Genomic DNA, 26578 nt, shown 5'->3' on the forward strand with positions numbered 1-26578 from the left:
ACTCTCAAAATAAAAGTTTGGTTGTAATTAAAAAAAATTTGATATATTGGTCTTAATATAATATGGGGTGCAATCATTTTATTACATTAGAATCTTTCAGAAATAAAATACACCCTTTCAAATAAGTACTTTGTATCTTTTGCATATGATTTTATTTTTCAAAACCCTCGCATTTACAAATCTATTTCTCCCATAATAAAATTTGGGTAAAGCATGCATTATGATCTGAATGAAATAAATAGAATTGTAAATCGAGTATGCATTAGCTTTCTTTAAATAAAGAAACTTTATTAAGTATCTGTAAGTTATACTAAGATTGTAATTGAAATTCTTTTTTTATATTCTTAAATTGAAAGTGAGAATCATTTTGAAAAATCATTTCTGAACGAAGGAATTTCATTTCAATATGGGAGAGAGAAAGCATGAAGTCGTTTTTTTTAATAAAAATATTCATTATTAACTATTGAATAAAGTAATGCAAGAGTTAGATTGCCTAAATTTTTCTAAAAAGGGATACGTGTACTAAGTTGAATAAAGTTTCAATTCCTCGTTTAAAATAAAAATAGAATTTTATTCACTTGACGATTTTTTTAACTGCTTGGATGTTTATACAATCCGAAATTAAGAATTCCTTAGAAAAAACATTGGAGAAATTTGAATAAAATTCCATACAAGTTAGCAAGACTATATTGAAAAATAAAAAAAAATCTTTGTACGAAAAATAAATTACTTTATCGCTTTAGTTAATCAGTTTCTGCTACATATTTTAACTCTTAAGTTACTTCAGCAAACTCTAATTGTTATATTTGATAAAATGTTAAGTCTCTTTTAGTTCCAGCTTGCTCTACTCTCAGTTAAATTATGATTTTATAAAAGGTAGGGATGCATTTAAGATTTAATTTTTTTCTATGGTTTAAAAAATTTAAACCAGCAAAGATGTTAGTATTCTGCTGATATTTCAAAGTAGCGTGAATTACTTTTATTGCTTGTTACGTTAAGGCTTTTTCCAGTAAAGTCCTGTATCGTTACTTCAAACTTTTATCACCAGAAATGAGTAAATATTTTGTAGAATTTAAAGCAATTTCTTATTTATTCTTCTTAAATTAACAAAATTTTAAGAGCAGCAGGAATAGTGATTAAATATCTCATCTGTTGCAGCTGAAATATTTCATTTGTTGCTTCAATAAAATTATAGATATTCGGTATAACTTTTCTAAAAATTCAGACTATAAGCAATCAGAAATATTATTTATATACATTTTATACATAATTTTCAATTCCATCTGAGCACCCATTTACAAAATTTTGGCGCATCATGCATTATCACTTTTGAAAGAGCAGTCATAATCGAGGACTAACTGTCTTCTATGATCCCGTAATATGAAAACCGACATTTTGTTGCATTGAAAAATCGATATATTTCAATAACAAGCAAAAATTCACAAACAAGGCATTCCATTTGAACAAAAGTATTATAAAAATATATGTTTATAAAGCTTAAATAGCTGTTAATATTCTGTAAGTCAAACGCTTCAGCAGAAAGCACATTGATGAGCTAGTAATTGTTGAGTCGAACAAAATTTATGATTTTTTGAATGGTTATTTCTGATTTTCTAATTCTAATATCTAAGAATACATAAGCGTTGTGAGATTTAAAAGAAAGACATTTTTAACAAATACTATAAAATTTGTATAGCTTAACTAAGAATATTTTAATTTTACCAGATGCATTTCATATGGGAAAAAAATGAAGATTAGAGTCACAATATAAGACGAATTTTATCTTTGAATAGTTTGAACTAGTATATAAAATAAAACGCATGATTTTAGCATTAAACTCTCAATTCAAAATTCACTAAGGGTAATCAAAATATGAGAAAAAAAATGTCATTTCAAAAAATATCAATGTATATAATAATAATAAATTGCTATTTTAGGAGAAAAACTATTGAAAAACTAGCAGCGACAGTCTGTTGAAAAAACAGAGATAAAATAATTTTTTCCAAGACTTCGGATGAATTTCGATGATTTTTGCAGCAATCCTTTTTTCTGGAAATAATTTCTTATGCATGATTTTATGAGGCAATTATGAACGTTCAATTCCGTAACAATATATCTTATATTTCATAATCATATTATATGAGGAATGCAAGTACTTCTTACAGTATTCTTAACAATAGCATTCTAGTAATAATTTATGCAGAAATTCACTGCGTTTTGCTACTAATACGAGGACTGGTTTGGATGAAATTAATATCGTCATTGCTTGATTATTTTGTAAGTACAACACCTTCATTATTTACTATGAAGTTAGTAGATATTCACGTAATATGCATTAACTATTCTTTTCAGATTTAATTTCGGAATCCATTGCGCATGTCAAATAGGAAAAAGGAAATGATGCCACATCTCAGCTTAATATAACACGCAATTAAATGGTAGGTAACATACCTCATGAAGCGATCCCACTAACTTTTGATTATTTATTAGATTAGATTAATTTTTTTGAAGCTATAATAAGGTTCTTTGAGGAAGGATATCATAAATTTCATAAGTGGTCAGATGACAAGTACGACACTTCAAATGATACTTCTATCCATTGTTTTTCGTATAAACCCCGGAAGAATGTTAGACTCTGATGGCTTCAACTAGTATCAGGTAACTTCAAATAAATTTAACAATAGCTAAAAAAACAAAAAAAAAATACTAAGAAAATTTCAGGATAAATCTTCTAACATCAAAAAATGCCACATTTTCAAGTATAATTTATAACTGGTGATAACGAAATTGCGAGTATAGAAAAATATCGTGTTAATGAATGTGTCTGTTGATTAGTGTCGTAAAATTTGATTTTTAGAACGATACCTTCCTTTCCACCAAAAACTAACCGTCTGTGTTTAGACAGAAGCGAAACTTGTGAAAGACGATTGGGAGATTAAAATGAATTATTCCATATCTCCAATTATTTTTTTTAATATTTTCTCAAAAAATTTATACAGTAAAAAAGCTATCTGTATTTTTCATTTCACTTAAAGAACTTAGGAGTCACTTTACAAAATTGGCAGTCATCTTGATTTATCAGAGGGTATTTATTACCCATAAAAGGAAAATAATTATTTAGATCATTCTGATCTAGATAACTCCCAACTTTTACTTATTTTTTTTAATTTACTTATTTTAAACAACCATAGATTATTTTAAAGCTGAAATGTATAGACTTCGAATATTTTATGATTTTTCTACGAAATTACGAATACACTATGTAGTTTATTAGAAATAACGGAATTTTAGTATCCATATTATTCTCATTCTGGTAAGTAGTCACAAAGGAGGTACCTCCTCCCTGATTAATCATCAGGGTTAAAGTGAATGATTATCTTCACAACTGAAAAATGGTAGGCCACCATTGGCCATGGATAGGATTGGCCATTACCCCTGTTATAGGAGGTCCATACTGTCGTCGGACTGAAGGTAAGTCGACACCATAATAATTCTTGACTCTCCAGGGAAGGGACAACCACCCACCATACTGGAGGCTTCACAACTTCATATTTAGAGTTGTTCTTTGGTGGTAGTAATTCTGGTAAGTAATATTAATAAATTATAAACATTAATTATAATAAAATGACACCAATTGGGGAGTCAATAACAGCAAAAAAAAACCAGTAAAGTATGTGAACCACTTTTTTTAAACATTTGATATGCATTAATTTGAATTTATTTTAGTAAGTAAAGGCATAGGGTCATATTGATATTACTTTTCCTTGTTCTAGCAAACGCTTTCCCTTTACTTTTTCAAATGCTGCAAGGCCCTTTTTTGTTCGAATCTGTAAGGAATAATATTCATGGAAAAGAATCAATCCCAGATTTTTTTTTCTTTCCCATAAAAATGCATTTTTCTGTGGAAGGGAGTAACATGCGTTAGCAAATGTATCAAGAGATTTGAATGAATAACCGTATTGGAAGTTGTTCGGAAGGGAATAAATGTTTCTCGTTGCTCTTTATATTTTGCCATTCGGTAATTGGTGGTTATTTCATGTTTGCCGTTTTGTGTTGTAGAAACTTAATTCCAGTTTGAAAATCTTCTATATATGCAATTGAAACACTTTAATAATTCCACACTTGAGGGAAATAAATTCTTTACTTCTTTTGGAATACATATAAAGTGATTCTTCTGCGATTTTTTTCTTCTTCGTGGACATTTTTATTTATTTTATATGGTAATCAGTTTCCGTTTCTATAAAATCTTGCTTAGCAATTCCTTTTTTATACATACAAAGTCTTTGATTTTATTGTAATGATTGACGAATGTTTTTTTTTTATTTCGCGAATTAAACATATACACTTACTTGCGAATAAATATTACATTGAAATCAGAAAGTGATTTTGAACTTTTTATATTTTTAAAATTAAAACGACGCCTAAAATGGTTTGGAATTCAAAATTTCCCGGAAATCAATTCGTTAATGCTTCTAATTTTTTAGTATCCCAGTGTTTCAATATATCTACATATGAAGTCATTGTCTTCAAATTATATTTACTATGAAATACTTAGAGAATCAATTTAAAATTTTAATACTCTTTCTTGGTATTGAAACCTGAAATACTAAAGCCTTGGTACTAACACTTAACTATTGAAAAATAATAATTCTATCTTTCATTTAAATTTATGGAATTCAAAGCGTTACTGTAATAAAAATATAGGGTTGATACTATAATAATTTTATAGCAATTTAATTTTTTGCATAATTTATTGCAGAAAAGAACTAGATAAATTGCAAATAAACATCAACACTGTAAAAGTCAGCTAAATTCTTATAAATTTTAAAATTAATAAATAGATGAAGGCACGGAGGATAATGGGGATAAAGGAGGGATACCTCGTTTTCAGAATAGCATTTTCATATGAACGTTGCATATTGTTCCTTCGAGAGGACGGATTTCCGCTCATGTTTATTAGAAATGATTAAAGTTACTAAATGATAATTGCGAATGTGACTTTTTTACACGGTACTTTTTTTTTCATGGTAATTTTTTACTACAACAAATCATTTCTTTTTTTCGCTTATCAAGCTGAATTTAGCGTTTTATTGGAAGTAAATTTTCTTTTAAATAGCAAAAATTATTTTTTATAAAAGCATCCATAGCAAGCCTTCCGCAAATTATATCAAAAGACATCATTCGTTTATACCAAGAGAAAGTGAAACTTGAAAAAAAGATATGAACATTACTTTAATATTTTTTGTAACCTTCAAAAAGAGCAACTAATTTTATTGAAAGTTTCTGCTGTAAACACATCAATATAAGACGAAAAAACTCGCATCATTTCTCATTTATTTGTAATCTATTATCGGGGCAATTAATTTGTAATCTATTATCGGAGCAATGTTTCAAATATAGCAAGACAATGTCTACGGCAAGATTAATGATCTCACTAAGTGTTACGAGAATATGAAACATTAATGGCTGCTTGATATAATAGTTGATCCATAGATTAAAATATTTGCAAATATAAACTAAAATATATTAAACACAATCCTCAAATTTAGTCATTTTGAGCTGCAATTCAAAATGGAATTGTTTCAATTACATAATCGTTTATTTAACAATGGAAATTATATATACTAAGATGTTAGTTTCTATGTCAGTTATCACTTATAAATTTCAACTTTATTAAAATCTCACTCTTCATAGTTTCCCTTTCCTTTACTGAAGGAAACTTGCTAAGATATTTTCTGCTGAATTGGGTCTCATTTTTAAACAAACTCATTGTTTCTGTAGCGAGTAAAAGTGGCAGAATAAATGCATTTTTATCAATACACATTGTAAAAATAATCAATAAGAAAAATGTTTCCAAGTTATCGAAAAAGAACAAAAACTTCTAATAAACTATGATAAAATTCATCCCTCGAAAAAGTTCTCTTGAATTTCCTGTTTCATATTTTTCTTAGATAAAGCTCTTATCTCTAAACAAAAATATAAACTCAAAGGAAATATGAAAAAAACTATTGAATAACGTATAATAAATCGAAATGATGTCACCGTTCTTTTTTTTTCGAATTCTTTTTTAGTAAAATTTAATTTTGCAGTTTATTCATTTCCTTAAAATATTCTGTTCTGAAAATAAATAAAATACAGAATCAATTTTAGAACTATGAGTTCAAGATTTAATTCAAAATTTGAGTTTTTTGTTCACTGTTTAGAGGAATTTTTTATTGGCTGAAATTTTTCATTTAAATTTAAGTACTGGTTCTGTATTGATCAGGATGAAGTACATCTTATTAAGATGGTTGAAAACTGCAATACAAGTCTTCCTCACTACACTAGATATATGATTCGCCAACTGAAAATTATTTTACTTTTTTCTCAACTTAGAATTTTGAAAAGATTCTAATCTCTTTCATTAACATTCAGATAAAAAAGATTTTTTTTGAATTTTTTTTATATAGTTGTAACTAGTATTCACTGAATACTATTTCTTCAAAAACGGAAAAAAAGAAAAGAAAACGTTTTAATTTTTTAAATGGTAAAGATACCATGTTTTAATTCGAATTCAATTAAATTAATTCGAATAAATTAGTTTTAGTGAAATAACGCGCATTTTTTCAAGGAGTAAAAACGCATATTCTTGTGTTTTGTGTTATACTGATGATATGAAGGTATTTAATTAAAACAATGTAAAGATAAGATTAAGATGTAAAGATAAGATTATGTAAAGATAAGATTATCCTCTTCAAAGATAAAGGAAAACATTTAACATTAACAGGAATAAATCACTACTCTTACTGGTAAAGAATATATATATAAAAAAACCCTTAAAAGTGTCTAAAATATATTTAACCTGTAACTGGAGACATGAATTTCCTCACACTCCATTTCGGAAACACAATACGTTCTAGAAATCATGTAATTACCAGAAAAATTTAAAATATTAATGTTAAAAATGCTAAATGTTACATTATTAAATTTTGGAAAGATGTTATAAGAAAAATCTAAACAATCTTTTAATGAGTATTTACTTCGTTTAGATATTGCGGAATTGCACTAATGTTAATAACTATTAGAATATAACAAACAAAAATGAAGAATACAATATTTTAAAATATTATTTTACGAATATTTTATTTTTATTTTTTTGCTTTATTCAAATTTAAATGCAGCAATGCAGAACAATAGACCCATAAAGCCACGTAATTCCGCTATATCCAAATCAGGCAAATCTTACTTCTCTTGATATCTATATTTTTGCCTAATTGCAGTAAATTTACCATTTTATATTTTACAATGATAAGCAACATGTCGTGGAGAAAAATTAGGTCCAGGTTTCATTTTCAGTCAGCTACAGCCGTTGAAAATTAAGACAAATTCCGAGCAGCTTCAAAACAATGTTGTGCTAAGGTGAGGCATCTGGAAATGTGAACTCACTAACGGCTTCTTGCACCATTTGAAACTATTTTTTCCTTACTCATAGAAATAATTTTTCATGTGAACCATGTTATTTTCCTCTTCTACAGAATCTCGTCCGAATTTTCTTCACATTCTTGTTCACTTTTTATTTCATGATCTCTTATAATCATTTCTGCATCGCTACTATCAGAATTATCGTCCGATATCTCGCATTCTTCAAATCACTTCATTGCAGTTTTATCAAAATCTGGATCACATGGCCGATTTTGTTTTTCTTGGAAGGTCCTAGTTGTGTATTATTCATTTCTTTTTAAACAAAAATATGGTATTTTAGACGAAGGAAGCAAATTTCAATACGAAATATGTAGAAATTAACTGGTGCGTTATATATTTTTCCAATTATAGTTTCAGCGACTTCGGGTCAATGACTCCACAAATTATAACAAAAACATTGAAAAAGAATAACTCGATTATATCCACGTGTTCATCCTTAGAGTTTTACCAACATGTTGCTAAAAGAACAAGTTGATGGTTCTGAGGGAATGATTGTATTCAAGGACAAAATCCACGTGATAATCAAAGCTAACGAACAACGCGGAGCCATTTTGACTCCCGTTCCCAGTTACGGGTTAATTAAATATTATATATATATATATATATATATATATATATATACACGAAAAACTCTTATTTGAAATAAATTCACTTGTTTTGAAAAATATGCTAAAAATGCCGATGTGTAAGTGAAAAAAAGTAAAAAAGAACCATTCAGAAAAAAATATCCAAGCCTATATAAGAATACCTTTTTTCTTACAGTTTCAATTACCCTGCTTCTTTGTTCATTTTTCAATACAGATTTACTCTTTCGAATAATGAAATGTAAGCAGCAAGCAAAACTTCATAATATATACTGGAGAACTTTTTCTGAATTAAAGATAAGTTTTCTTCTTTGAATTCAAAGCATGCGTATGCATATATATGGCGAGCCAAAAAAATACCAAAAATTTATTTCATGTAGCTGCACTGCGAAAAATTTACGAATTGGTAAAAAATGAAACATGGGAAAATCTTTATACAATTGATTGATATTTTGTGCTACGGCATGAGATTAAATTGGAGTAAAAAATGGCGAAAATTGAGCAATTTGCATTAATTTTTAAAAAATTTAAAATTGCTGTTTATCTGTATATTATAGAAAAAATTATCAAGAATTCGACTTTTAAGATTAATAATATTTCTGTTATCAAATTATTCTATGTCTTTCGGTTGCTCATTCACTAATAAATTAACAAAAAATATGTAAATAACTTCAGTATCCAATTTTAGTTCCTAATTATCATCTTAACCTTCATGCATCAATTGGTCGATTAATTGCAATAGCTAGATGAATATACATAGTTAATTAAACTATTTTCATGAGGACATTAACATGTTTCCAAAATATGGAACAAACAGCTCATAGCTACTTTAATTGCTCGAATCGTGAAAAATCTATTTGTTTTTTCCAATAATGATTCATTTGTAGAAAATTATCGTCTTAAATTAAAAGATTTATATCATGAGGAAATTAATTTTCTTCGATTGGATAACTGAATTCCTTGATTCATAAATATTCATTATATTTAAAGTGAAGAAGGTTCATCATTCATGCAATTTTTTTATGACTTATTCTTGATTTTAAAACAGTATCAAGACACCTGCTTCGATAAATGAAACAAAACGTCAAGTCCTAACTAAAATAACTCTACAAATAAACATCTTTAAAATGTTTCATTAATGATTAAATCAAGGTAAACTACGTGGAATTTTTTATACTTCTGCATTATGATAGTAACATCAATAATAAATTCCTCTTACACATCTTCGATTTTCACTTCTTTTTTTCATCAGAAATGCTTGCAGGCCTCGCGCTAGAAAAGTGTTGGTGCACAACATACTTATACGAAACATACTTATAAGGAAAATGAAACGTGAGATTTTTCCTCCTTTAAGAATGAGATTTTGCGCAAGACTTTTATAAAAAAAGATCTCCCCACTCCATCATTTCTAATTCAACACTCAATTTTCAATTGCCGTCAAGGATCAATTAGTAGTATAAAATCAATTCGAATGCAGAAAATGCCATTTAATAAATCCCCATAAATAAAATTTAGAATGATAAATTAGCTAGAAAAAGAAGTTATTGCTAATAGAAAGAAGCTTAATTTTTTTTGAAATATTGATTTAAAATAAATGTAACGAAATAATTGCTTTTTCATCTCATTGGCTATAACAAGACATTGATTTCTTTAAAATCTGTATTCAGATTTTTAATAACTTCTTATTAATTATTTTCATATTATATTGATAATATTAAATTACAGCCTCTTTATATGAAGTAAAATATGATATTTAGCTGTGTAGCTTATTTTCTCTACACGTTAAGGTTCCATCATAAAGAGTCACCTTGAAATTCAACAATCTAGACAGGAGCCATTAAAGGCAATCAAAGAACTGGTAACTTACCCGTGACTAATTAAGAAAACATTATTCTGACAAGGGAATTAGGAGACAGTGGATCAATGAAGGAATAGATCACTAAGTCTTGAAAGCAATTCATTATAGAAATCATTCCTTAACTACACAACCATAGTAATAAAAGTTTCCTACAAAAATAGCATGACCATTTGGAGTAACATTTCAAACAAACGTATACTAAATGATTAAGTTTTTAGAAAAAAAAAACATTTTTGGACTTAAGATCCGTGTTTGTTGAAAAGAATTTTAAATCTAAATTGTGCCTGAATTGTAAAACAAGCTATACTTTTCATCTAAAAAATGTATTATATGTGTACTATTTCTATATTGAAATGATTCTTATTTTATTTTTTTTAAAATAAATAATGGTTAAAGCAAATAATTAAATATTTAAGGATACAAAACATACTTCCAACTAATCCCCAATGTCATCATTAGCTTGTTGAAAAAAACAGAAAGAAAGAAAAATGGCAAATAAAAAGATGAATTTTCATATAGCATATAACTATAATCCTCATTATTTTTAAACTTATTTTTTATATGAGCGACTCTATGTATTGACAGGACTTGTAGACCATAGGAAAGCAGATTACTTGCTGCGAAATATTCGAGGGAAAATTTACAAAATGATATAAAAAAAACATTCCTCCTGTGTGAGCATTGCTTCGAAATTTATTCCCATTAAGAAGTTGATATTCTCCGAATTTCTTAGCTTCCTATGTAATTTAAAAGATAGTTTGAAAGCATACTTGTCAAATAATAAAAGCACCAAGGACAAATAGAGCAGTCTTACTTAAACTGATAAATAGTATTTTATTTCTTCATTTGTTTTCTTTTCAACAGATTCCTTCAAATAGCTTTTTACAATTGGCATGTTTGTTGGACATATAGATGGTAATAATGTACCGTAGTTTTATCAAAATTTAAGAGCTAAAATATAATCGATTTTAGCATTTGCAATACTTTTTTTTAAGTATAAATAATTTTTGCATTCTTCTAAAATATTTTTCGAATATGAATTAAAAATATACGAAAAGGATACGGTACCCAAAACAGCTTCTTGTACTCTATCTTGGTAAATATTTATTCTAAATGTTCGATTTTCATCAATAGATAATAAGTGTGTCTAATTGAATCGGAAAAAGAATTAATTCCTTTATCTTCAATTAGAACATCGTTGTTATTTTCAGAAATTCGGATTTCTAATAAGCAAAATCCCTTGTTTCCATTTCAAAAAACTATATGCCTTATTGGAAGCATGTTATATTATTTTTGAATTAAAAAGAAGCATATCTTATTCAGATATATAATAAAGCGAGACCAAAAATTATAATTATTTTTTGAAAATTATTTATTAATTCTTTTTAAAAATCTTGTTATTGAAGCATCTAATGAAATTTAACCAGAACTGTATTTCTATACATTAATTTTGAGTAGTTGATTGATTTTAATTCATAGATATTTATATTACATTTTTGAAGTAAATTCTAAAAGTGTTTTAATAAATAATTTTCTAAAACTTAAAATAATATAATGAAAAAATCAGAAATTTAATTAAAATAAAAGATAAATGCACTGCTTATATGTTAGTTTTGAATAAGTTAAATGATTTAAGAACTTGTTACGATATTTTGCACATTGTAGAGAATCTTAGCTACTTAAAATTAAAAGCTAACTCGCGAAATGAATGTAATACATTTTAATTATTGTTTCAAATTGATCTTAACAGTTACTCAAAATTGAAACTCTTAGCGCAATCACTTAAGCAGAAAAAAGTGCATAATATTTAACAAAAAGAGAAAATTAATGCTCACTTGATAAACATCAAATGAACCTCGCCACTTTTATATTGGAATCCATTGCGAATATTACAGAGGTGTCGTAGCGTAGAGTAAAGCAATGTGCAGTTCACTGAACAATGGCACGGTCCATTGCATTTTCCATGTGGTTTGGGATCTATAAAAAGTATAGGCTATATAAAAATAGAATATATTTTCTTTATCTCAGAAATTTATGAAATGTGATGAAACATGAATGGTAGAAGTAGACACTACTATTATGTGCTAGATTGTCTTCTAGTTAACATTAAATTCTTGAAAAAACAGTTGACTGAAAAAAATACACCTAGTTCCTTTGTAATTTTTTTGACATATGAATTTAAGAATAAATTTATCCCCAGTATCTTAAAACAAAAGAAGAAAAAAACGCATTTAGAATTTATTTGTCAACACTTTCAATCTACTTCTATAGTTCATTTTCACTTAAGAGAGCAGAAAAATCTTTGTAGCTTAGAGTTTTGAAATTTTAATCGAATTATTTCATTTTTCCTTATCTTAGAAACATTATTTCGGGTTTCGTCTGGAAGCATTTACTATTCGTCCCAAAGATATCTATTTCTCATTCATTTGATGGTTTCTAACAAGAAAACTTTCTTCGGTGAATTTAGTGACAAATAAAAATTATTGCAACACTGACAGAAAAGTTATATCACTGAATACCGTGTCTATAGAAATTGGGGTTTTTTTCCCGATAAACTCTTTAAATTAATCTGCATCAAAGCAAGCTATTATCGAAGCTCAAAACACAGTTTCCGATGACCCATGAAGTTTTCCGGTTGCAGGTAACTTTTATTTTGGTCATAATAAATCACCTTTCTTTTTCCTACAACAACAGGTAGGAAGCTATCTCAACTAAATATAGCTATATTTTAAAGCTGTCTTGTCGGATTGAACAAATTTCACACTTATTTCTTTGATTAAGAATTTTAAATTCAAGATTACATTGTGGCGAAAAGAAAAAAAAATTACACGTTTAGATACAATTTAAAAATAATAATTTTGTTAAAACTATTAGTGTGCATTATCCCTTCTTTCAAACAATTTTTTGATACGTGAATGTAATTTTATTTAATTCTTAATCTTCATATATTCATAAATTTAAAAACATTTATATCAGAATCTTCACTATTAATTATCAGATATTTTGATAATTTTCAATAATGAATAATTCCTATGATGTAATTTTTATTTCAAATGATCTCTTAAGCATAATAATTGCATTAGGCAGCTTAATAATCGAACTAGTTTCTAGACCGATTATTCTAGGAATAGTTCAGGCATATAGATTCACCGACACCCTTACCGTGTCATAAAAATGTGAGGCCGTTTGAACTAGAAGAAATATTTAAAGTACACCAAGTTAGTTAAAACATATTTCACACCATGAAATCTCGAATTCATTATTTCTATGTCTTAAAGTTGAATTAGTATCACCCTGCACTATGATTTCAAACAAATTAAAAAAGACATGTTAAGCAATTTCTGTCAGATTTGTAAGTCTGATCCAGGTAAGATATTTGTGGGTAATATTGGCTTTCAATTGAATATTATGATAGCTACTGTAATGTTGAGAAATGAAAAACATGTTTTATTAGTGCCATTTGTTCTCTTTAAGATTAAAAAAAATGTTTTCACTTTTAAATCCAAAATTTCGTAGAATAACTTTTTTGAAAGAAATAGGGCCAGTGAAGACAATTCAGTCATTTTTCTCAATAAATCTGTTTTTACTGAATTTTTTTAAACCAAGCAAAACAAAGTAATCATAAAACACAAATTAATTAATTACTTTTATAAATATAACTTATTTATTTCTGTTTGAAATTTTTCCATTTAAAAGAAAGAAAGAAAAATTCTTGTTTTCTTTAAAGATTGAAACCGCATGTTTCTATGTTATTGCTCTCCGAATTCTGTTGCATTTCTAAAATGATTACCCTCTACAATATTCAGAGCTTCTCATATTAATTTTTGGCATTTGTGTATTTGGATATTTTGTTTAAAAAAATCGTATATATTTTGATTCGATTCTCCGAGTTTCAGAAAAAAATTGGGGAAACATAAAGCTGGGATTATTGAAAAACAGTTGATGCTAGATCAAAGAACATGGATACATGTATTGAATAGAATCCTTATTTGTAAAAGAGATTGTAGCGTTTTCTTCAATTTTATGCATAAGAAGGAATTTGGAATATTTTTAAACAAGCAAATATTGTCTTACACGCTCAGTTTCATTTACTTTCACAAGTGTAACCATATCTTGCATAAATAAATTGCTACAAATCAAATATTCCCGCATTTTTTTGATGAAATGCACCAATCTATCTATGTAATAAAATATTGTATTTTTAAGACAGTTCCGCTTTTTATCGAAAAACATGTTTTCTCTTCAATTACATTTTAAAAAGAAAAGAATATACTACTTAAAGTTGATAAAACTAAATTCGGTATTAAATCGTGTTTTCTCCATTTCCTGTCAGTCTTCTATATTTAAATTCCATATTTTGTATAGGCTAAAGGGAAAATGTGAATAAATTTAAGTTTCCTGTTTCAAAACATTGAATCCGAAATTCAATTTCGATGCCTTTCACTTTTTAGAAAGAAGTTCTTTTGACTATACAGATACGTATGCTTGAATTTTGATACCTTTAAAGAGCTACATATTATTCACATGGGATGGAGACTAAAATATGTTGTGATTGATTAGTTTTGTATGTGTTGATGGTTTTGAATCAACTAATGCGCCAAGACCGGAAAAAGGAATACCATATTAGTGAGAAGTATTATAATTTTTTTCGTGATAAAATATAAAAAATATCTAGATTTGATTCTGGATCTCATTATTTATCCACCATATCAGCATTAAAAAAAAACGATTTTTCGTAAATTTATCGAGCCCTAATTCCAAGCTAATTATATATTTTTAATAGAATCGAAACTCTACTTGTGACTTTTAGAACTATGCCATCAGGCCATATTTTTCAAGCTCTCTACCACTACTTTGCAAAAACACAAAGAAGGGAAGTTATTGATATCGTTATTGCTATATCACTATGTTCAAAATAGATCTATGAGGTTTAATGCAGTAAAATCCTTATGGGATTTCTAGGTAGAATATCATTATAAAGAATCAAATTATATCTACTACAATGCCGTGTTAATAATTTACAAATAAACTTCAATACTTTACTTTCAACAAGTTTGTAAAAGGAAACTTTCCTTTAGATGAATCTTTATAGTTAATATTTCTAACTATCATGATTATTTAAATTTATTGTTTTGTTTGAAGAATAAGGATAAATAATTTTATTTATAACAATTATTAACATTCTAAAAATGAGTTTCAATAAGAATTATTATTCATTTAAAAAACTAAAATGAATAATTTAAATTAATTAATAAATATCAGGATCCTGAAAAAACTGACAAGTGTCTCAAATTTTTTACTTTTCTATATACTTATTTCGCTATTTATTTGAAGTTTCCAATTTCTTTGCCAACATATTGCTGTTTTCCATTTGTAAGAATTTCTATTGACTCTCATGTAATTTAGCAAAGATAATATTATTCCATAAGCTTTTGAATTAGAATATCAATCTGAAATCCTGTGAATTATTGTATAGAAAGTGTTTATTCAAGTTTATTTCTTTAAGTAAATAAAAGGTAAAATTTGATCAAATATTTTGACCCTAAATCTCGCATTTTTTTATTTAGCAAGAGAAAATATATAATCTATATAAAAAGCATATATAAGAATATAGGAAAAGTATCAATTCAAATAATCTTTCAGACCTGATTTGAAATTCATTTCAAAAAATAAAGCCAATTTTGCTATGTTTGTAAATTATACAATCTAACTGGACAGAAAGCCCTTTATTCTGAAAGGTCATTTGCTCTCAGTCAAACAGGCTATCGTTCACAATTTGAAGTTTCATTTTTGTCAATGTATGTCGCTAAGACCAACATGTACAAGAGTTCTAAAAATAAGAAAGTTAATAAGAGTTCTAAAATACTTTCAGTTGACATGAACTCGAACACACCACAAAAGGTGTTATTCCTTACTTCCCAATAGTCTTTTCAATTTGTCACGTGCGAAGAAGCATTTCTGTAATTTGATGAAAGATTTGTCTATAGTAGATTCGAAAGACCTCCTGCGTCTGAAGAGAATGTGTAACAACAACAATTACTTTACAGTTTACAATAGAAAGAAATCAGCAAACTAAAGGAGTAGGTACTAAAAATTCTTCGGCAGATAGTATATTATGTATTTAGAAAACGACTATTTTTCATACAGGTGGTTGAAATAATTTTCCTATCACAATGCCAGATACGCTTTCAAGAATATAGGCTAATTTTATCTAGAACAAATATCACGAGGAATTCTCTTGACAGTCGTATTAAAACTTTAGGAAATAAAAATTTTAACATAACAATGTTACCTTGTCATCAATTAAAATTATTGATTAAGCAAGATTACTTTTGTCCTTTTTTTATCTAAATATAGGTCCTTAAGGTAGAATTATCTTTTTGTTACCTCCCTAGATATGAGTCCGGAAAATGAATAGCTCTGTTACAAATTTCTTATTGCAGATAGCCAGTACTTATTGATTGTAATCGTTTTTCCTGTACTTGTATTCAATATATATGTGAAAAATATTCGGTAAATTACTACAAGTTGAGTCAAGAATGCTAGAAAGCAAAGTTTTATTAGGCGATCAAGCATACCTCTTGGCGTTTCTACCGTGCGAAAGACAAAGTATAACTATATATTAGCAAAAAAACATATTTCATTAGCTTTAAATCATTCTGGCCACATCTGAGAAATTTGATGCTGCTACTTGCTAGGAACTATTGAACAAAAACTAGTAATCCATCGAAATTACTTTCTCAACACGCAAATGAATGTTGGTATTGAATTATATATTCATTTATTCAAGTAAGAGCGAACATTTTGTTCGCCATTTACGCATTAATACAATTAAAAATTCTGTTTTATTAATCAAATCACCAGTCAAAAAAATAAATGTTTACAAATTAAATAATAACGTCAATGAATAAATAAAGGCAAATTAGCTTTAAAAACTTTAACCAAGATATGTTATGAATGCACCGGAAAAAATTTTCATGGAAAACAAAATTACGGATAAAACTAATACAGGAAAATAAATTTGTCAAAAGTTAGGATGAGAATATGTGCGTGTGATTCTATTCAGAAAAATAGAATCACACGCACATTATAAGTTTGACGTCGATTCCTCTAATAAAATTAAAATCATATTGCAAAGAAAATATTTATCTATGGAATACACATATATTTAAGCTAATTTCATCATTTTATTTGCTATACTGGTTCTGTTTATTTTATTTTACTTTTTATTTATTTATTTTTTGTTCTGAAGATGAGTAATCTAATCGAAAAATGTTGCGTGCATGTCTTCATTTTTTTTTAAGGAACTGACTCGTACTGTAAAACCAACTTAACCACTTTTTACGAAAAAATCGGTTTAAAATAATGCTAGAATCTTTCAGTTAGTACATTTTAACGATCTAAAATAAAACTATAAATGAGGCAATACATTTTTCAAAATGTTATAAATTATTTTTTTCATTGCTAGTATATCGTCTTTTTAAATGATCTAGAGCAGCTTGGAATAAAATACGGATTCTTGTCTAAAGTAAGAAAAAATGTCTAGAAATTTTTATTCGAGGGCTTTTTTTGAACGTCTGTCCAAATGCATTATATTTTCTTTTTGGAAAATTACCTAAATGCAATCTCATTCGTATTAAAAGACATTAGAGAACCAGGTTATTTGCTTTCAATGCCATTTATTACTTCAACGTAATCTGCTCCATTCTAAAAGACATTCAACGGTATTATGTGAATTCAGAACAATTTATGGTGAGACAGGAAAGCGGGATACTATTTTTAAGCTGAGAAAACTAAATGTAAGAATTTTTACGAAAGCTAAATTTTGTAATATACATAAATTTAGACAATATTTACATTTCATGGTAGCTAAACATGTATGAAGCATGAAAAAAAACTTATATATATATATAATGCAGTTGCCATACCAGGAATTTCTAAAATACCTTTCTTCAAGACAATAGTGCTTTCCATCAGAATCGGATTTCCAATTATACAGACTATCCAGCTGCCTAGGGCCACTAGATTAAGAAGGGGCAGCAAGTAGGTTTATTAAAATCTTTATTTTCCTGGTTGCCAATTAAATAAGTTAACAAAAAGTAAAGCTCTATGAATATATAAAAAATTTAACTTAAAATAAATCCTTAACATGTTAAATATGTGTTGAAATGAGATACTAAATTGACCATATTATTAAAAGAGGTCTCATAGTGGACACTGCCTAGAACCGCAAAATACTTAATTCCGCAATTGCTTTTCAGATTATGAATGATATAACTAGCTCGACTATAAAACAGACGAATTATAGATATGTACCATTAGTACAGGTTCAATACATAATACGATTGAATAAATATCGTAAAATATCTTCAGACATTACTTATTAGTTTTTGAATAATATCAGAAAATCATTCATCCAGTTTTGACTCTAAAAATCTGATATGGTTCAATTAATCAATGAAGTAATTTTTAGAACTGTTAATTAATTCGATTATAATTATTTTTCATAACACTTAATGTTGTTATAATAAAATCACGCATGAATATCAATTACTAATTAATTCTTAATAATGAACAATTCTCTCGATTAATGAATAGGATTTTTTAAAATTTTTAAAAATAAATTATATGTTTTATTTTTTTAAATAAATATTCATTTTGTATTTATCAATAAAAATTCAGATTGTGTTTGACTTTTAATTGAAGACATTTCTTGCATTTATCTACAGTAATAATAACAGATATCGGTTATCAGCTTTCATCAGTTATGTGTTCTTTCTCTCCTTTTTTATGGAAATTTGTCTAAGATCGATTATCCTTGAAGGTGTGATTTTTATAAAAATTTCAAATCTATTAACCTTACTGCTGTGCGAATTCCATTCAAAGAGTACTTTTCTGTCCTATTCATGCTTCTTCAAATTATCATTAAAACATACAATAGATGTCAATATAAATATTTCATGCATCACTGCTTTGTATTTTTTCCTGGGGTCATTGGTTGCCAGTATACATGTTTGCTGTCTGAACAAGAGATTTTAATATAAGTATACACTGTCAAATAAATTCAGAGGCGAAACAGCCCACTAATTGATGAATCAGACTTTCTCATTTTTAATTACTCACTAATTTAATAACATTGTCACCCAAATGGCAGTTCCTTATATCCCATTTGATAAATAATTTAGTTTCATTGTGACGATTTTTTTGTATCAAATTTAATATTTTTTAAGCATTATTTATTGTGGCCAAGATTTTGATATTTCATGACGATTATTTCAAATCTTGGAAGTATCTGAATTGTATATGTAATTTGTATTATGCTGAACCACAGAAAAGGCTTAGTGCACTATTTCTAGAAAAAGTGGCAGCGTTTAGAAAGAAATTTGTTTTACTTTACATTGATTAATCAATTAAAAATAATATAACTTTAAAATTACTATTGTATTGAAATTAAATTCCTGTTATTCTAAAATTTCTCCTGTTCCATTCTGAATTTTGCATTTATAATCAGAATGGAAAGAAATTTTCACCCGATTAATTGATAATAAATTAGTTTTATACTAATGAAATTTCCAATGATAAATAGTGATGAGGTAAATAGAATTTGAAAATAATTTTAAAAATGTATTCCGACCCGTAAATCAGATAGAAATCAAAACAAATACAAATATAAAGTACTTTTTTTTTCTTTTGCAATTTGAGAACAAGTTGCAGCACAGTAAAAATAACTAATTTAAACTAAAAAAAATGTATAACATGTTTCAACTTTCAGTATACGAATCATTAGACGAAAGGAAAATGACATCGCGATTCATACATTTTCTTAAATGTATTATCTGTCTGGTATTTTAATATGCCAACGATACCCCCCCCTCCCCCTCTCTTGCAACTTATTAACAGACAGTGGCGAAGAGAAATAACTGTAATGGGCGCCACCACCAGACTTCAAACCAATACTTGGCGGTGATCTTGGAAATCCAGAAGATTTGAGTAATTTCTATATAAAGCAATGGCTTTAGTAGTAATAAGCCGTATAAAATTCCATTTTATATCTTGTATTTTATTTTATCTTTATAAATATTTACTTCACAAACCCCTTGTCCTGTTTTGTGAATCAACTAAAGGATTTTACCTGACTACTTAATATTTCAAGACAAATATATGAATGTCAAGAAGTCAATGATAAAAAAATATGGACTATATAAGAGAATTTAGAGTTACATCGTCAATCGAAATTCACTACAATGCAGTACAATTGAAACACTCTGATTCAAAAAGTAAGCATTTGCAATTTTTGCCAGAAAAATTAACTACAAAAATTATTTAAGATTATATGAAGTTAAGAATTCAATTTAATTAGGAAACTTTTAAATCGGTATTTTACTTTATCCACGAATGTAGATGTCTCAACATTTTCGTGTGGGTGTCGTTTTAAACGGTTGTTTTGAAACTTTAAGATATTAAAATACTAATGTGGTTCACTCGTTTTAAATAACTCTTTGTGAATAATTAATCTAAAGTAGTTATTTAAGATTTTGTTGAATAAATGAATAGTTCTGATGGAAAGGTTCTAAATCAAATTATGAATGTACCGAAACCAGTTTGGTTCTATAACATAAACTCCAAAATTCACTTTTGAGAAATTCAGTAAAGTAGCATGTCAGATTGGAAAGATTTATATAAGTAAATTTCATAGAAAATTTCATGACTTCTCTTTCAAATACGAAAATAACAAGTTTATTTCCAGTTAGGAATGTTAGTCTGAAGCAGTGAAATTATAACAGTTAACGATAGATAAAAATCATTTGAATTTGAAGATTTATATAAGTAAATTTCATAGAAAATTTCATGACTTCTATTTGGAATACGAAAATATAAAATTAAGTTTATTTCCAGTTAGGAAAATTTGTCAAAAGCAGTAAAATTATGACAGTTAACGATAGATAAAAAAAATTTATATGTACTAGAGAAATTTATTGAAGCAGAATTATGCAATCCAATGAGCTTCCGAATTTATTATATATATTTCAAATTGATAGCATACTTGCATACCTTAAATTGAGGTTGTTTTGCCAATTTTACGAAACATCATAATAGTCTTTTCCTGCAAGCAGCAACAGTTAATCTGGAATATTAGAGAAGTGTCAAGCAATTTCCTATCCGATTTAGCTTCGCCTAATAAATGATAAATTGTGTTGATATTGCAGGCTAAGACAGGAAAATTAATCGTCAGGTTGCGAAAGCTATTCATCCAGAACATATCCCTTCAGCAAATCGAATACAGCATTAACCTACTGTTGGGCGAGGGGATTACTGCAGACGAATTACATTATATAGTATATTGAGTCAAATAGCTAGTGAAGGCATAACTATACTCAGAGCTTCTGTTCCGAAGTTAGGATGATTCTTGACTTTGCAAAAATACTCAAAATTTTTCTGCTTGATTATTTTTATATAAAAGTCATATATATATATATATATATAAAAGTTCTTGTCCAGAAAATTAAGACAAATAAAAAAGTATGTACCTTCGATAAATTTGCGGTTAGCTGGAAACTGCTTTAATCTCTTTATTTAATAAGGAAAAAGTTTTTTGAAGTTTGCGCACCTTTTCTAGCCGATGTTTTAGATGGGGGGGGGGAGGCGGTCTCAAAAGTGGACTGTTTTACGGACTGTTTCAATTTTTTCAAGTTGAATACTGAATCAGAGCATTTTTCATTCTAATGCAACCTCATTTTTGAAATTAAGTGCAATGGTTACTGTACAATACGTTTGTTTATCTTTCTACAATAAGTTTGAATGTCTTTCTTTTTTTAGCAATTTGGACAAAAATGACATTATGTGCTTTCAACTTCAGTTTTTGTAATTTTTTTCAATTATGTTGAAGTATCAAATCATATAACTGGCTCTATTTTTGAACTCAACAACTACTACCTACAACAATTATTGCTTACTTTCGCTTACCAGCCTGCGAATAAAGCACATACCAATTTTACGATTATTGAAAAAAACAAACAATATTGTCTATCCAATGGAGTTAGAAAAAAAATCGCAATATTATTTATTAAAAGTATACAGAATACAATGAAAAGGAGATAAAATGTTTTAATTCATGAAAATATTATTTTTTGCTTAAAAAATATTAAAACTTATTTCGGTTTGGTACGTTCGGTTGGCTTAAACTGAAAAAATTATTCTAACTTTGAAAAGACCATCAGCATCTTCACCCAAAATACTTCAACAGCTTCATCATCAGGTAAGATTGCATGATCATCTTAATTTGGTTCATTTGTCAATGCCATTGGGCACAATGGAGAATTTATGAAACAAAAAGGATATAAATCCTTCAGCAAGGAAGTCTTCTGAATTTTAATTCAAATCCAATATGGCAATAGCGTTAGTAGAATTTTTATATAGGAAATTTGGAAAAATACTAAAATGGCTTGCTTTGCGTACATTTGCATCATTTACTATCTAGACATTCTAATCGACAGGCTGGTTTGCCGAGAATATTAGTTGTTCCTGGTTTCAATAAAATTGCCTATACTTAGCTTAATATTCACGACTTCTAACTGCAATAAACATTCAGTTCGTAACGTTCTGAAACCGTACCATGTTCTGTTTACTGTGACCATGTATCTCCGTAGTCAAATGAATTCAAGTGACATTATCGATGCCTAAAAGGTGTAATTGTTTTGCCTATTAAAATCTAACTGAAAGTGGTCATGTGTTATGTTGTAATGTCCCGCTCTTTTTTAATTTTGATGCAAATAACAGAGTAATATATTAAATTACGTTCCAGGAAAGGATAGAAACATTTGGAAAGAAAAAAAATGGTTTTTTTTAAACTTAAATTTCAGAAATAACAATCGAAAATAAAGACAACCATTTTATGAAAGTCACACAGCCCCAGTCTTCACAACTTTAAAACAACTAAAAACTATTTAAGACTGCTAACTCATATAAGATTTAATACTCGTTAGTATTTAACACTGCTAACTCGTTAAGATTTAGAAATTTTCAAATGCAGAAAAAGTGCCATTCAAGATAAGTAACACTGATGTATTTTTGTAAAACTCAATTTTTGATAATATTTACATTATTTAATAAGTATGCGTTTTGTTAGTTCAAATTGGAAATGAATAAAATTTTCAATTAGGAAAAAGCGATAGAGTTTCTTTTCTTCGTGCTTTAACAATGCAAATAATGCGCTATTTAAAATGTGATGAAGAAACTGAAATGAAATGTGTTTCATAGCAAGACGGGAAAGCATTGCCGTAATAATAATCAAAATTAATTTTGAAAAATTGTTTGAATCATCACTCAAATTATTGGATAATATCACTAGAAAACTAATTCTTCAATTTTTTAGACTGTAAAAAAATTAGCTTTGTATAATAATAATATCAGCAGTTTTTTTAGAAAAATATTCCAGATCTTTGCATAATTTTCAATTAAATTAATTCATATCAGAATTTTTTAAAATCTTTTTTTTTATATTCTCTACCTTTCAAAGTATATAGGCTTCAAATTTCACAGCCGAATGACCAAAAGTTTGTCTTTTAGATGGTCAAAAGATAAGTAAGCAAACATACATACTTTCATATTTTTTGTTGGTAGAATTTCCCGTGTCATATTTGGTCTAAATCTGCGAATTTGGTCTAAATCTAATAATGATATATGTCTTAATTATTATCTTAATTATCTCTCTGATACGAAATAAAGTCAATATTCGAATTTTCTGTTTGATACGTTTTGAAAATTCACATATTATCATTATCACAAATTGATTGTTCTCCGGGAAATGATTATGGGCAAATCAACTTGTGTATCAACGTATAGAATATTTCGTCATTACAGTTTGATATTCAGTCAGAAAAGTTGGACATGCAAGCAGCAGATTTAACTCATTAAACGAAAGATGAGTGGTAAAGGGTCTCTGAAAAAACTCTACAGTAACTGATGTATTTGTGTATTTCAAAAATAGATCAATTCATAAGACCTCTGGGAATTTTTTTTGTTTAATTTATGAAAATTTTATAAACCACTTGGAATGGTATTTTCGAAGTTGTCTCGCATACCTCTAATAAATGTACTTGTGCCTTACTAAACACAATGCCATTAGAGAGCATTAATTGCGATGGAATCTGTTAGAGTGTGATTTCTATTGATAAATCGCTGGGATGCGATTAATTACTAGAAGCACTAGAAAACCGAAATTAAAGCACTAGAAAACCGAAGACCTGTATTTTGGAAACTTCTTTTCCTACATATGAAAACCACAACTTGGCACAGAACTATAATTGTAGTCACGAAATCACATATCTAGTTTCATATATTTAAAACATTGTGATTTTGAGTTATCGAGGTTACAGGATTGACCAACAGACGATCAATTTCTTGATGGATTTGGTTTCAAATTTGATACATATCTATACTTTAGATGTTAATTCTGTGTGTATTATTTTATTCATCTTGCCCTCTTCCTTTAGTTGTTATTGCGTTAAATTGTATTCAAACAGCCAGTCAGACAGACTTCATCGGAATGTATTTCACTTCAATTTGTCAAAATTTGATAAAAATCTACAAGATGCCATTAACCCAATTTCATCCATTTACCTAAAAACATTTTTGAATTATCATGTTCAGCTACAAACAGAAGGACGGATATACATAGTTCCAAAAGTAGTTCCATAGTTTTTCAGACTCAGGCAGGCCTGAAATGTGGAGATTAGTTAAAATCTCGAGTTGGCATTACTTGATGATTTTGGTACATTCTTTTTGTAAATTTTGTACACGAGAAAGTAAAAAAGAACAACTTTTAAAATGTTGTTCATATTTATTGTTTAAGACATTCTCAATGATTTTATTACTCTTACATAAATTGAGAACTTCTGCTAGACTCCCGTAGGTCCGCAAAACTTTGTTATTGATTAATCCTTTAACTGTTTTGATCAGACGTCGCACTTGCTACGAATTACCCCCTTATATTTAAAGTTAATAATTTCACATATACTATAATTTAAATTTAAAAAAAACACCTCGAGAAATCTTGAAAATTTCAAGTTTTCCAATGATTTGCTGTAGAATGGATAAAACAAAAACATTTTCAAAATAGAAAGAGCCAGCTAATTAGAGAGCAAATAAATAAATAAAATAAATCAGAAAAGTTGTTAACAGAGGTTAAATTGAATATTGTCGATAAAACGGGTAGTTCCTTCGTAAAATTTGGCTCCATCTCAAACACGTTTATTTGAAGTGACGAGTTAATTTGAAGATGTGGTTATTTTATGGTCAATCTAATGTAATTATTTGCTATGAAATCAATATCTACAAAGGTATATTCTTTTCTTCCCTTGTAGGTGTCATAATATTTGGATCTGACCAAGAAGTTGCTGGTGTAATGCGCGCAGTGCGCAGAAATAATGCTACTGGATTATTTTCATGGATTGGCAGCGATGGCTGGAGTGCAAGATCTTTGGTTTTCGAGGGTAATGAGAGGGAAGTTGAAGGAACTATATCTGTTCAACCACAAGCGCATCCATTGCCTGGTTTTGACGATTATTTTTTGAAATTGACTGTTCAAAATAATCAACGGAATCCGTGGTTTACAGAATTTTGGGAGGACTATTTTAATTGCAAATGGCCCAATAGTTTAAACACACCTTATAATCAAGGGCGTGAACCATGTACTGGAAAAGAAAAACTGTCATTCGATAATGGATACGAGCCTGAAAGACAACTGCAGTTTGTCAGTGATGCAGTCCTTACTTTCGCATATGCAATCCGGGCGATGCATCGAGATTTGTGCGGTGGAACTTCTGGTCTTTGCCCAGAAATGGATCCCCCTGATGGACAAGTGCTACTCAGTTATATGAAAAGTGTATCATTCAAAGGTAAGGAATACGTTTACTTTTCTTTATTCAACTGACTGCTGAAAGCATGAATTAAAAAACGTTTTAAGGGGTTATGAAATCTCTAACAGCAATAAAGTAACTCAAAAGTAAGCAATGTGCGATTATGTGATGTAACAAATGCTTAAATGTTTTGAAACGTCTTTCTACTAGAGTCGCATAAAACATGTCGTCACCTAAATATCAAATCAGGGTAAAGGTTTTAATCATTGCAAAACTATATATAAAGTAAATAAAATTTTTAACCACAAAAGCAGCTACCTGGTATTGTAAAGGCATCCATAGGAATAATGAATGATCACGCACTAAAATTAAAGCAAAATGACCCCCATTACGGCCTAACTCATATGCTCACTATACACGAAGGTGTACGAATCTACATCATCTGCTTACTTATAAGTCAAATACTCATCCTTTTATCTGAGGTATCTGCCAGTGCGGGACACCAAATTCCTAAGCTAGTTGGACGTGAATTTCGATTGCACATAATGATTTAAAAATACTAAGCAACTCATAAAAAAGAAAGGATACGATAATTTACTTCCAATCAATTCAGCTAGAAAATCAAACAATGTGATTAACTTCTGGGCATACTTGATTTATCATTTAATCTCGTAAAATACAGGTCGACATTGAGAGATTGAAAAATGTGAAACAAAAATGATTTTTACACTCATGATTCTGAATTTTTAATAACTCTTCATTAAATTTTCAAACAAAATTATGAAAAGTATAAAAGTAATTTAAAAAAGATTAATAAA

The 26578-nt window shown here is 28.1% G+C and overlaps 1 protein-coding gene across 1 annotated transcript in view; it reads left to right on the forward strand.

The window, feature by feature from the left end:
- Positions 1 to 26578, forward strand: part of LOC129959838 (metabotropic glutamate receptor 4-like) — a 110135-nt gene that overhangs the window by 71541 nt on the left and 12016 nt on the right. The window contains exon 5 of the mRNA XM_056072732.1: positions 25266 to 25799. Within this exon, the coding sequence (XP_055928707.1) occupies positions 25266 to 25799 (534 nt within the window). The remainder of the gene's footprint in view (positions 1 to 25265; positions 25800 to 26578) is intronic.

This window comes from Argiope bruennichi, chromosome X2 (genome assembly GCF_947563725.1).
Source record: "Argiope bruennichi chromosome X2, qqArgBrue1.1, whole genome shotgun sequence".
In the NCBI taxonomy this organism is placed as follows: domain Eukaryota; kingdom Metazoa; phylum Arthropoda; class Arachnida; order Araneae; family Araneidae; genus Argiope; species Argiope bruennichi.